Here is a 14,761-nt window from a genome sequence, read left to right as displayed (position 1 = left end):
CCTTTGCAAAAATGTAAACCTGAGCAAAATAATTAGCTGGAGGTGAAAGGATTATGATCTGAAACACCCAAGGAACTATTAACCAGAAATAAGCACTGAAATGGGAGACTGGAGATCTAGATAGAATTAATGATCCTGCCATCACCATCATTTAATATTTACAAAGTGTTTATAATAGCTTGGGCCTTGCTGCTGAATGACTCACTAATCCCCAACTCAGAAGAATCACTGAACAAGAATCTCATTATCTCCACCTAAATGTGGAGACAAGAGTCATCATTAGCCTCCATCACAAGAGGGCAGTAAGAGGTAATAAAGTTTGGAAGACATCTGACGTAACTTAGAGAAAGGTATATCTTAAAACTCCTAGAGATTTTATGTTTACTTCATTTTGCAAAAATCTGGGACAGGATAAAATTTGCAAAATCCCATGATGGGAGAAAGAGCAGAATAAATAAGAAAATACTGATGAAAGCAATGTGAAAACTAAATAGGAAGGCATCATTATATAAACATTATTATGAAATGCCTGGTGTATACTGTGTACTATAAGACATTGATGAAAGAAATCAACAATACAAAATGAATGGAAAAGTAGTTCATGCTTATAGATCTGAAGAATAGTTAAATGTCCATACTATCCAAAGCAATCTACAGCTTCAATGCAATTTCTATTAAAATTCCAATGGCATTTTTCACAGAAATAAAACAAACAATCCTAAAATTTGCTTTACCTTCTGAGCCACCAGGGAAGTCCTGAGGAAACACAAAGACCCCAAAGAGCCAAAGCAAACTTGAAAAAAAGAGCAAAGAAGGAGGCATCACAATTCCTGGTGTCAAACTATATTTCAAAGCTATACCAATCAAAACAGTATAGTATTGGCATAAAAACAGACACAGTTCAATGGAACAGAATGAAGAGCCCCGAAATAACCCCACACACATATGGTCAATTAATATATGGCAAAGAAGCTAAGAATATACAATGGAGAGGGGGAAAAAACAGTCTCTTCTTTAAATGGTGATGGGAACACTGGCGAGCTACATTCAAAAGAATGAAACTGGGCCCCTATCTTACACCATATACAAAAATTAACTCAAAATGGATCAAAAACTTGAATGTAAGCTCTGAAACCATAAAACTCCTAGGAGAAATAATAGGTGGTAAATTGCTTGACATCAGTCTCGTAAGTAAGTTTTTGGACTTGACAACAAAAACAAAAATAAACAAGTAGGATTACATCAACCTACAAAGCTTCTGCACAGCAAGGGAAACCACCAACAAAGTGAAAGGCAACCTACAGAGCGGGAGAAATATTTGCAAATCATATATCTAAATCAGCTTCTCCTTTAATAACCGACTTTAAAAGCAGTTATAAAATAATAAGTGCATAATTATATTTCTATATGTTATAAACCCAACAATAAGGCTCTTGCAATAAAAGCTATAAATATATGCTTACTCCTCTTTCTTCTCTCATAGTCTTTAAAAGACATAAAATTATATAAGGTAATAATTATAACAAAATATGATTAGCTTTGTGACATATAGAGGTAATATACATAAAACAATAGAACAACAAAAAGCGGAAAAGAGGAATAGAGCTCTATTAATGTCTCTATATCTCACTGGAATTAACTTAGTTGATGAAAATTCTAAGTTAAAATATAAATGGTAAGCCCTAGAGCAACCACTAAGGAAACAACTTCTTTAAAAAGTGGGGGGAAAATTAAAAGAATTAAACTGTTGCACTAAAAATATTCACTTGGTGCAAAAGAAAGCAGTAAAAGTGAAATATAGGAAAGATATACATGAGACCTGTGGAAGAAAAAAAAGTAAAATGGCAGATATAAATACCCAACTGTGTCAATTAAAATATTAAATATAAATAGATTAAAGAAGGAAAAATGGAAAAACAGGCAGAATAGATTCTTTTAAAATCCAACTATATGCTGTCTGCAGGAAATATGTTAGATTCAAAGATTAAAATATCATTAAAATGAAGTAAAAGAATGGGAAAAGATACTCTATGCAAATAGTATGCAAAAGAAAACTGGGGTGGCTATTCAAATTTCAGACAAAATAGACTTCAAGGAAAAACTGTTACAAGAGACAAAGAATATTGTTCAATGATAAAAGGGTCAATCCATCAGAAAGATAACAACATTTAAACATACGCTGCTAACAAGAGAACCTCACAGTATAGGAAGCAAAAACTGACAGAATTATGGGGGAAAATATCAATAGTTCAACAATAATATCTGGAGACTTCAACACCCCATTTTCAGTAATGGCTAGAGCTAAACAAAAGGTACTAATATCCACAGCAGAACCAATAAAAAGCTTTACTCCCTGAAGATGAGGTCCTATTTTTCTTATAACAATAATTTACATTAACTTACAACAACTTAAATTTAATTGGCCAGCCTATGAACACTATGTTTGATCGACATTATTTTTAAAACATCCTCTTACTTTCTTTTTTCCAAAAAAGCAACAGTTGATATTTAATGCTTATCTTTATCATGAAGAGCTTGCAGATAAGCCAGTATAATTTGGGACGCTACTAATACATACCTAGACAACATATCCTCTTTAAAGCCTTTTATACTCGGGAACCTAGGTTCTGAAGGTCCCTGTTCTACTTTCTTCTGGAGTAAATGAGTATAGAAAAGGCTTTCCTGATTTGAACCTAATAAGGAAGTTGAAAATAATCAATCACACATTTTTCAACAACCTTGTTTGTTCCTCACAAAATGTAATTATACCACAGGAGGGACGGAGTGAGATAAAATATATATATATAAAAGAAAGCATATTTAAGGAAACTCCCCTACAGAAAGTCACTGAAAACTAATTTCAGTAATTAAGTTAAAAAGTCAAATACAGCCAACCAAAAATGCTACAGTGTAACTGGAAAATTATATTAATTCATCCTACTATAAAATTTTTAAATGTTATAAAACTCTAAAACATATCATTAGTTAATAGTCTAGTTGACAACTTTTATATCTATAACTCTATTAAGGTCATTTTTATCTTACATAATCATTGGGTCATAAGCAGAAACTGATCATAGTTCAGAGTTCAAGAACAGCTTTTAGTATTAGAAAAGTGTGCTTCAAACTTAGAGAATGAACTTACTGCTACCCGAGGGGAAGAGTGATGGGAGGGATAGTTAAGGAGTTTGGGATTGACATGTACACACTACCATATTTAAAGTGGACAGCCAACAAGGCGGAGAAGGCAATGGCAACCCACTCCAGTGCTCTTGCCTGGAGAATCCCAGGGACGGGGGAGCCTGGTGGGCTGCCGTCTATGGGGTCGCACAGCACTGGATACGACTGAAGTGACTTAGCAGCAGCAGTAGCAGCAACCAACAAGGACCAAGTGTATAGCACAGGGAACTCTGCTCAATATTAGATAACAACCTAAATGGAAAAAGACTTTGAAAAAGAATAAATAATGCTATACACCTGAAGTAACACAACACTGTTAGTCAATTATACTCCAGTATAAAATAAAAAGTTTTAAAAAGTGCTAGCAAAAATAATTTTTATATCATTTCAAGAAGCTAAATTTTAATAAATGACTGAATAAAAAATATACCATGTACATAGTATACAGGTATACCAAGAAGGATATTTCCATTTGTCATTGCGTATTAAATAAAATACATATTGGAGCACGATCATATTTGAAAAAGTTAGTAAGTGTAATATATGGCATACATACATAAATTATTTATTGAGCCCAGAACAATGTACATAGCATTAGAGCTCCAAATTACTGTGGCCATTAAGAACTAGGAAAAAAAGTGATCCAGACTGTATTGAAATTCGACGGTTTTTCCAGCATAAAAACTGTATACAACCTCTTTTCTTGTCCCTCCTTGTGATCCATGTATGCGAAAGAAGAGAAGGAAGAGGCCCCTGAGAACAGAGAAAATGGTAACCCCACCTTCAAAGCAGCTGTTCAATGACACTTCTCCACAGGGCTCCTCTTTCACCCTGCTGCTGCCGCTGCTAAGTCGCTTCAGTCGTGTCCGACTCTGTGTGACCCCATAGACAGCAGCCTACCAGGCTCCCCGGTCCCTGGGATTCTCCAGGCAAGAACACTGGAGTGGGTTGCCATTGCCTTCTCCGCCTCTTTCACCATAGTCCTCACATTTTTCTCAAGTCCTTCTATCTGTCTCACCTGTGTAATTGTTTCCAAAATTGCCTAAAAATAGGAGGCAGAGAAAGCTAATTACCATTTGCTGGCAGCCCACCTAAGAGCTTCAGAGTTTATTGCTTTCATGACTGAAGGGCAGTCTGGGAAATTAGGCTGCAGTAACTTTCACTGGGCCAACTGGTGATTTTAAACTATCTTTTGTGTAAGTCCTTTAATGGAAGTCCTTATGGAAAGGAGGATGTGGGTGGCAATAGAATGAATCAGTTTCATTTTATCTGCTTTACAACTTGAGCTCCATTTAAGAATTCAGGCTAAAAAAAGGTTTCAAAGTTACCAAATTAATCCACCTTGTAAGTCCCAACTCTCAGGTAAAATTCCACAAATTCGATTAACATCAATGGTTTTTTCCAGTAAAGGCACTAAACGTAATTATAACCAAGACAATTTGCTTCTTGCTATGGTTACGATCTCAATCAAACAATAACTAGAAATCCAACTAAAAGGCCTTCAAATAAAAACTTTGCTTTATTAAAACATTTGACTAAAAGGTTTTCTGAACACAAAAATAATCAACCTTCATATGTGGAGTGCATGTAGACTGAGCATCTTTGGGTAAGTTCAGTGTACAAAACATACCCTCCTCCACCACAGCCACTGACAGCTTACTCTTCCTAAGAAAGCAAACGGCACTTCAGGCACACCAGCCTCTGTTCAGTCTTCCCAGGGATTACACTGCATGGGTTTAACTGCAAACAGCCAGGTTTTCCTTTTTTTAATTAATCTGTCTTTACTGAAGTATAGTTGATGTACAAGATTACAGAAGTTTAAAGTACACTACATAGTGATTCACAATTTTGAAAGGTTAATATTTATGGGGCTTCCCTCGTAGCTCAGTTGGTAAATAATCTGTTTGCAACGCAGGAGACCTGGGTTCATTTCCTGGGTCAGGAAGATCCCCTGGAGAAGGAACTGGCAACCCACTCCAGTATTCTTTCCTAGAGAATCCTCATGGACAGAGGAGCCTGGCAGGCTACAGTCCATGGGGTCGCAAGAATTGGACACGACTTAGCAACTAAAATCACCACCACCATTTCATTTATAGTTATTGTAAAATATTGGCTATATTCCCTTTGCTGTGTAAGATATCCTTGTTCGTAGCTCATTTTATACCTTTAAACCCCTGCCCCTATCTTGCCCCTACCCGCTTCTTCTCTCTCTCTACTAGTAACCTCTAGTTTGTTCTCTACAGGCCAGATTCTTTTTGACTGTCTCAGTTAAATTTTCACCTCACTTCTCTATCAACACAAGGTTGGTTTCCTTAGTTACTGAGGTCTTAAGGTCATCACCTTCCACTTTCCAGAAAAATCACAGGCCACTAAATAGCTGTTGTTTATCTGGCCAATTTTAAGACACTCTCGAAACTTTCAAATCACCAGAGAGAACTTAATTAGTAAAGAATTATCAATCTAGAAAGAGCCTGGGTAGCCCTGGCCCACCTTCTGCCCTCAGGCAAGATCATGTAGATATCACACTGGGCCCGTCTCCCGGGTCTGCGTTTTCTCTTACCTAAATTAACCATATTTCCTCCTTCATAACAACAAAGTTCTAATTCCTTAATCATTATCATTGATTATTCTACATTTCTAAAATTCTCCATGACTGTACAGAAGAGATGTAGTCAGCCAGAAACTGATGATTCAAGAAGCATCTGATGTATGAAACCACCTTTCCTACAATGACACCACCTTGTATCTATCAAAACTCATTCATGAAATTATCTTTAATTTCAAAGAAGCCCTGGAAGACAGAAAAGACCTTACTTACACATAATCAATTACATGTATACAGATGAAATACAGTTGAAACAGGTCATACCCACTCCCAAAACTTACCAACCACACAAAGTTCACAAAAATGTATCCATGGTAACCTGTTCATGTTAATCATTGGAAATAGCAAGATTCACGAATGGGGAAATGACTTGATAGTAATAAATCACTTATAGTTAAAAGCAATAAAAATGACCAGAGACTGGGGGGAGAAGACACATATAATCAACGACATGAAGAAAAACATGCAATTTAACAGGGAAGTTGATTAACATTTGCAAAAATTGTTGGAACTGAAATAAATGATGATGTCAACGAATGACAGACTGATAAAATGTGAAAAAAAACTACAAACAGGTGTGATTTAAATCTTATGCTGTCTGTCCTTGTTAATTAAAGAATGAATGCCACCATCTGGTAGAGTACACTTCTGGCACTGCCTCACAACTCAAATAGACTACAATTTTCACTGCACTTTCCATAGTGACTTTCAAAGTTACAGCTGTGAGGCTAGAAATCTGTGTGCCTTCATACAAGTTCTATATGTCACCTCATTCAGATCCCTTGACTGAATTACAATCTTACTTTCCTTGTGGCAAAAATCTATAAGCTTAACTAGGTCAAATTTCCTGAGATAAAAGAACACTTTTTAGCTGTTCTCTCTTTAAAGACAAGGGCTTAACTCAGGCCCTACTCAGCAAGAGCTGTTTAATTTGCCATTTCACATGAAAGAACAAATGGACCTAAGAGACTTCTCTTAAGTCCCTACCATGTATAATGCGGGGCAGCCCGTACACACCCTGACCGAGTGAGGAGGAAGGAATCACCTGAAAAGCCGTCCTTGGTACATGTCTTATCTGACACCTAGATGAGCGGATGTATGCTTCCATCGCTTGCTTCCCACCATCTGAAGCTCCTCTTTTGAATTTGTCCTCCTACTCAGTTCTTCCCTGATGAACAGAATCTGGACACAATGCATAATATTTCTCTTTTGTGGGCATGCTGATTTTTCTTTTAACATTACAATCTTTTATCTTCAAGAGCACTTACACATGACAACGTTAACCTGAAAAGGACGCAGGCCCGGTCAGTCGGCTCCCTGAGCGTCCACAGAATTCGGATGACAACTTCTACATAATATTTAGAGATTTCAAAGGCAAATATTCTGTGGATGGCATTGAAGACAAGTGCCTGCGTTAACCATGAGCCCTGCATTCGCCACACAATGCACAACATTTGCAGGACGCTCGAGCTCCCATGCTCTTCTTTTCAGGCTGAACTGCCTTTTCTGTTCCTCTGCCATCAACATAACGACATCATGAGTCAGATCAGATCAGATCAGTTGCTCAGTCGTGTCCGACTCTTTGCGACCCCATGAATCGCAGCACGCCAGGCCTCCCTGTCCATCACCAACTCCCAGAGTTCACTGAGACTCATGTCCATCGAGTCAGTGAGTACATATCAGTAAAAATCCTTTCCTTCCCACCCACAGTGCTTTAACCAAAATTGAGAAATGAGACAAAGAAAATGCACTTTCCGGAGGCAGAGAAATTCGCTAGATGATTTCCCCTGTGAAAAGACAGCATGCTACAATCTGCATTTCTCTTCTGTTCTCTTCAAGTGTGACCTTTAGGAAGCTCTCCCAACATTAGGGAGGAAAAAACTTTAATTAAAAGAAAGGGCAGCAAAGACATGTAAGGAAGGGAGAGAGCTTTTTACCTGACATTAGAGAAAGGTGGATTTTCTCAAAGCTCTCAATCCACAAGGACAAGACACAAACCCCAGGACCAGGATTATGGAGTGCACACAAGCCGAGCGCCTTGAAGCTGGGCCGCGGCACAGTGAGCCTGAATAACCGTGTCTGGTAAAATTCTCTTGGAGCTAGCAGTACTGACATTACCTGTGCCTCCTCTTGTAAGTGTGAGACTCTCTCCGCCTCATAGAAATGCAAAGCTACGCTGAACTCCACCTTGTCTTGATCCCCACCAGCAGTGTGGGTCTTCCTTTTGTGGAGGAAGCACAAATTAAACTCACAGTATTGCTCTCCTCTAACAGGGCGACCTGTGAGTGGAAAATCTTCATTGAAACTCTCAAGAGGCATAAATATGAAAAGCCTCTTAGAACATGAGCTGTAACGTTAGCAGAAGGAAACTGCTGTCTCTTCCCGTAATATGCTCGGCAGAAAAAGGCGCATCTGCCCCCAAAGAGTAGCCCCACTGGTATGTCTAAAGAGGCAACACACTGATGAAAGCAACTTGAAAGTCAAAGCCCTCCCCTGAGAGTAACACACTGTCGTCATCACAGTTTAGACGAGAAGAGAAGAGAATGTCGGGAGCATGATGTATCATTAAGACAGTTCTGAATGGGCACTCAGGGAAAGCCCTAGAGAACAGAAGGGACAGGAAGAAGGCCCTGGGTCTGTCCCAAAGAAAATGTCAATTACCGGCAAGATAAAGCTTGCTTCTTTCTGCACACCACCCTTAAGACCAGCCTTCAGGCTGGTTATTCACAGCAATTCAGTGCACTAAAGGTTAAAAAGGAAAAGGGAAATGCCTCATTATTTCTAATGGTCCTGAAGTCACTCAAAAAGCAGTAAGATCCAGAGTGGTAGATTTTGTTAGCTGAGGCACACAATTCACTTGGAAAGACATCTCAGGGTTACCAGTGTGCAGGACAAGCTCTTCTCTCACCACTGAAGAGAGCTGATGATCTCCTCAATGCCGAAGTATGTCATGTGAAAAATAATAACCCTCTTGGTCTGGAATACTTATCTTTTTAGGATCTGATAAAAACTCTAATTAGATGGTCTCCAATAATTACTCCCTTTTATCAATTTCCATATAGTAAAATACAAAGTTTCGATAAATGGAGTCCAGATAACTACCAGCACCAAGATACAGGGCAGTCCCACTGCCCCAAAGCTTTCCATCACACCACCCTCCAAGCTCTCTCTCAACCGAGTGCATTCGCAGTGGATTCACATGCTGTTCTGAGTAAAAGTGGTTCATCACTTTTTACCACTAACTTCTAGTCCTTCGTATAGTTCGTGTATTCATTCACCAGGTAAAGAAATCTTTGGTTGTTTCTGGCTTTTGGCAATTACGAATAAACAATCACCATACACATTCAAGCATAAGAGTCTCCATTTCTTCGGGGTAAATACAGACCTAAGAATGGGATTGCTAGGTCATATGAAAAATTTAACCTGATAAGGAACTGCTGGGATTTGGTATTGTCAGGTTTTTTGAAGCCATTCTAACAGACATAGGGTTTCCCTGCCAATGCAGGAGATGCGGTTTCAATCCCTGGGTCAGGAAGATGCCCTGGAGAAAAAAGTGGCAACCCACTCTGATCTTCTTATCTGGGAAATCCCATGGACAGAGAAGCCTAGAGGGCTACAGTCCATGGGGTCACAGAAGACTCGGACACCACTTAGTGACTAAACAACAGATATAAGGTGGTTTCTCTTTGTGGTTTTACTTTGGATTTCCCTAATAACAAATGCCGTTGACCACCTTGTGCTATTTGCCATCAATCTATTTTCCTGGGTATACCATCTGTTAAGTCTTTTCCCCATTTTTAATGAATTATTTACTTTCACATGGAGTGTTGAGAGCTCTGTTTTCTGGATACAATCCCTTGGTTGGATATGTGATTTGAAAATATTTTCTACCAAGTCTGTGGCTTGTTTTTTTAATAGAATTTATTCTTTATTAATAAAGCTTTATTAGTAGCAATTTTAGGGCCACAGAAAAACCACATGAAAGGGAACAGCAATTTCCCATATAGCCCTGTGTAGCTTATCTTTCTATTTTCTCAACAGCATCCTTCCCAAAGCAGAGGTTTTTAATTTTCAGGAAGTCCAACTTAGCTATTTCTTTTCTTTTGCACGTCATCCTTTTGGTGCTATATCTAAGAAATGTTTGCCTAACCCAAGGCCACAAACATTTCCTCCTATGGCTTCTTCTAAAAGAAGAATGGCTGTCTTTGCATTCGTGTCAAGATACTTTAATTTATGGAGGGAGCAGGGTTATAATGATTGCTTTAAAGTCTGGCTCAGAATGCCATGATCTGAGTCATCTATGGGGCTGGCATCTGTGAATTGTCTTTTGCCTCAAGAATTAGTCACATTTTCCTGGTATACTGTAAAACTTTGGCTGTAGAATAACATTCTGAATATGAAGTTCTTGAGACTCTGGGTCCCGTTTAAAATCCTCTGGAGAACGTTATGGTTTTGTTTGTTCCATTTTATTAGGCAACCAATCTGGTTAGCTTCAGACAATAAGTTCTGTCTCATCCTCTGTGGGCGATAGTTCAGTGTCTTCTCAGTTCTCAAGGTTTTTGCTCCTCTGCTGCCTCCGTCTGTCTGCCCCACATGCACTTCTGAGTGAGCCTGTCTTTGGCCGTTTCATGCTCCAAGAGGATCCCCTTCCAGCTCTCTCCTCCCTAGGACTGTCCCAACCCTCTGGCCCAAAGGTCTGGTTTCTCTTAAGAGTTCTAGCTGCCCACACTGCCCCTCAAAGAGCAAAACAAAGAAGGATAAAAAAGAAAACGGACATTTTCTCATGCTCTTTGGACTGCAGGAACCCCGTTTCCTGGTTCCTCTGGCCAGAAAGACAGACTTATATTTCAGCTGCCAGCACCACCAGCCAGCCTGGCTCTCCAAAGGATCTGCTGCCCACTCACCCATGATTCAAAGGAAGGAGGGGACCTCCCCCCATCCTCTCCAGCTTGCATTTTCCTGGTCTTCTGGTTAAAAAGATGTAACTCCCCTTGGTTTTTAGCTACCAGGGACACAGCTCTCTTGACAGCCTGCCTTAGATTCAAGACTGGAGAGAAAGCAAACACTGAGAAACTCTCACCCCTGGTCCCGTATACAGGTTGCTTACCCAGGTTTTCACCCCCAGGACCACCTGTTAGCTCTTCTTTGCTTTTCCAAGTCTTCAAGTAACCTGTCCACAGCGTTGAGCTGCACACATCGTCACCAGCTCTCCCTTGGTGCGTCTTCCCGGTAGTTCTGCTGCTGCTCGTGGAGGCAGCAGCTCTCTCGACCTCTTCAACTATGAGATATGCCACACACCTGAGCTGAGGGCCAGCCTGTTTCTCACCTTCCACTTGATAGTATCACTAGGGGAAAGAGAACCCCATCACTGAGTCTCATAAAACCATGGCATCCGTGCACATTTCTCACTCTCCTCTTGGGTGTCATGGTTTATCTTATACCCTCAAAAACACAGGGAAGAAAACCAAAACTTCCTGACCTCTGGACCACTGTCCTATCCTACTCCTCACTCTGGAGGCCTTGCCTCTTACGCTCCCTGCCAATCACATGGGGTGTAAGAGGCCGGTGGGTGGGGAACTGTTCATTGTAAACAGCTGCTCATCAGGTATGCCGCTAGAGACTAAGAAAGACTAATCCACACATGTTCCGGCTGTTAAGGGCCCCAAAAGAAAGAAAGCCGATGTTGGAAATTCTGATAGATGCCTCTTTCTTGGGTGCAGGCATTTAAAGTCCTTCTGGCTCTTTTCACCGATGGCAAAATAGAGGACTGTATGCAGAGAGGAGCCCAGAGAGCGGATGAGGTTTCAGCTACACTCAGCCTCCCTTTAGTGCTTTTAGTTTTAGCAGGAAAGCCAGAAAAATACTAACAGAAAATAAACATGAATGTTTCCAGAATATTCTAATGCCATGCTTAAAGACAAACTCCATTATTCGGTCATATAAGTATCCACTGAGAGTCTACACTACGCCAGGTACTGTTTGATGTGCATGAAACATTCCCTGCCCTCTTGAAGCTGACGTTCTACTGTAGGAGTCAAACAACCAACACATAAACAGATACATAATGTTTGTACAACTACATGCATAAAACACAGTGCTTTCAGGTAGTGACAAATAAGACCCTACAAAGATAAAGCAGGGTAATGCTTCAGAGAATGATGAAAGCACTATTTTATATAGAATCATCAGCGAACCATCTTTAGAGACATTCAAGCAGAGAACCAGATAAGTGAGGGAGTAGGTCATGCAGGGACCTGGGGGTGAAGAGGCAGAAGGGTCAGGCCCTTAGGAGAGAACAATCTTGCCACATTCGAAAACCAGAAGTGAAGCCAGTATCCTGGCTACAGAGTGAAGGAGCAAGCTCTGAGAGGTTCACAGGAGTCAGAGCATGAAGAGCCTTACAAAGCAGGGTGAGGAATCCAGATTTTATTCTAAATGTAATGGGAAGGGAGACCCAGAGACATGAAAAACGCAAGGTTTAATCTGATCATCTCTCATTCTCAAAAAATTTTACTAACCAAAAAAATTACTTTCAAACTCAGAGCTAAACCTAATATTCAAATCCACTTTACAGTCAGCCTTCACAGATTAAGAAGCCAATACAAAGTCAAATCACAGAGTTTAAGAATAAAGCATAATTAATCAACCCCCCAAACACAAGTTATTTTTCATAAATAATGTTCTCAAATGCCAAATTATTCCTTTTCTACTAGAAAACAGAATTGACAGCATGATTTTTTGTTAATTATAATAAATCAATATTGGTTCACTAATTATAACAAATGTTCCTTACTAATGTGAGATGTTAATAATGGGAAAAAAACAGCATGGGATATTTAGGGACTGTCTATACTAGTCTCTTAATTTCTCTAAATTTAAAACTGTTCTAAAAAGTCTATAAAGTCTATTTTGAGAAATATATTTATATAAAATCTCCCTGCAGGATACATGCTCTGAGACCACATACCAACAAAAGCAACCACCTTATCCTACTGCTATGAGTTATTCAGTTGGTACAACGAGACTGAAAATCAGCCTCTAATCAACTAGGTAATTCAAGTTGTAGATCTTCCACTTTTTCCTCAACAAGCACTATCCATACTCTACCTACCTCTTAAGTATATGAACATGTTTAGAAAATGTGAGGCATGCTTACTTCTTTAAATAAGTTCACAATAACAACAGCAAATAATTACTATTATGGAGAAATGGAGCTGGTAATAAGAATAAAGCAAACTCGAGACATTTTTAAGTTGAGCAAAAGTGAGAACATTACATCCCAGAGCCTAAAATACTCCAGAAATCTGAAACAGTGGCCCAGTTGTAGGCTAAGTACAGGTGTGACAAACCTTATTTAGCTCAAACACTTGGGTGGGGGAGGGTACGTGAACATTTTAGAGGGAAAAAAGCTAACGTGTTTATTATTGACCACAGAATAGACAAGATTTTTGTTTTTCAAAAGAGGACACAGGTTTAGGCAATTGAGAAATACATACCGCAATCCTTCCAAGAAAACACAGGCTGAAAGGTAAGAACAATTTTCCAAGCAAAATTTTCTTATGCTTTGTTAAATATATCACTTTCTGCCTGTGATAGGCAGAATAATGGCTCCCCAAAGATGTTCAAGCCCTAAGCCCCTGAATATAGGAATATGTTTGGGTACACTGCAAAAGGGCCATAGGATTGCAGATAGGAATTAAGGTTGCTAATTAGCTGACCCTGAAATAGGGAGATTGCTCTGGAATATACAGATGGGCCCAATGTAATCACAATAATTCATTAAGAGTAAAAGAGGGAGGCAGAAAAAAAAGAAAGGGAAAGAGATGTGACCACAGAAGTCAGAAAGATGCTATGTTGCTGACTTTGAAGACAGAGGAAGAAGCCAAGAGCCAAGGAACGTAAGCAGCCTCTAGAAGCAGGAAACATTCTCCCTGGAGCCTCCAAAAAGGAACACAGCCCTGTAGACACCTGATTTTAGCTCAGTGATACCCATAGTGGGACTCCAGAGCCATAAGATAGTCATCTATATTGTCTTAGACCACTAAGTTTTTGGTAATTGGTTACAGCAACAATGAAAACGAATATGCTACCTCTAAAAAGAACTCTCCTGAGTTAAACAGTAAAGACTTTTTTAACCCAGTATCAGATGGCATCTTTACCATAGGCCAATTAAAGGGGGGGAAAGGTGTCATTTGCATATGAAGTAAACAATCACAAATAAGAGAATCTAAAGATCAGTAGGTAAAAGAACTGATATATGTAAGCTACAACAAAAACTAGACTGGACTATTCATTTCAGAAACAGTCAAGTGGTCTTAGTTTGCATTAAAATTCCTATCAGTTTCTTAATCTGTTTCATCTGAAGTCTTCACACTAACCAATATAAAACTATTTATGGTTAGAAAACCATCTGTATTAGTCATACAGACTGCCAAAACAAAATACCACAGACTGTGTGGCTTAAACAGCAGAAAATTATTCCTCATGGTTCTGGAGGCTGGGAACTGCAAGATCAAGGCGGCCGCAGACCTTGTGAGGTCCTCAGGTAGGTAAGGACCTACCTGGCTGGTTAGATGCCTGCCTTCTCGCTATATCCTCACAAGTCAAGGAGAAAGGGCTCTGGTCTCTCTCCCTTTCCTGACAAGAGCACCAGCTCAATCAGACTAGGGCCCTGCCCTTACGATTTATCACCTCCTCGTAAGCCCTGTCTTCAAATGCCATCACCTGGGGGTTAAGGCCTCAAAGTGTCAGTTTGGGGGGAACAGAAACATTCAGTTCTTTACATCATCAGTAATCATTATTTAGGTCAAGAAGCAAAAAAGGAACATATTTTGCCCAGAAAATATTCATTAGGGAAAACTATTAAGTCACATAAATTAAGAAACTAAAAACTGGGAATATAAAGAGCTTCCAAATAGTATATTAACAATCAACTCATATATTTATTAACATGCTAATATATGTGTAGATATAGAG

The 14,761-nt window shown here is 39.3% G+C and overlaps 1 protein-coding gene across 1 annotated transcript in view; it reads right to left on the bottom strand.

Annotated features, from left to right (window-relative positions):
- Window positions 1-14,761, bottom strand: part of AVEN (apoptosis, caspase activation inhibitor) — a 191,736-nt gene that overhangs the window by 155,494 nt on the left and 21,481 nt on the right. Inside the window, exons 2-5 of the mRNA XM_010844208.1 lie at window positions 10,893-11,063; window positions 7,904-8,064; window positions 7,070-7,194; window positions 735-768 (exon numbers count right to left, since the gene is read on the bottom strand). Of these exons, the coding sequence (XP_010842510.1) occupies window positions 735-768; window positions 7,070-7,194; window positions 7,904-8,064; window positions 10,893-11,063 (491 nt within the window). The remainder of the gene's footprint in view (window positions 1-734; window positions 769-7,069; window positions 7,195-7,903; window positions 8,065-10,892; window positions 11,064-14,761) is intronic.

The sequence above is a fragment of the Bison bison genome, unplaced genomic scaffold, assembly GCF_000754665.1.
Source record: "Bison bison bison isolate TAMUID 2011002044 unplaced genomic scaffold, Bison_UMD1.0 scf7180017864197, whole genome shotgun sequence".
NCBI lineage: Eukaryota > Metazoa > Chordata > Mammalia > Artiodactyla > Bovidae > Bison > Bison bison.
Note: the sequence above shows the minus strand (reverse complement) of the source record. Positions and strands in the feature narration are given on the sequence as shown.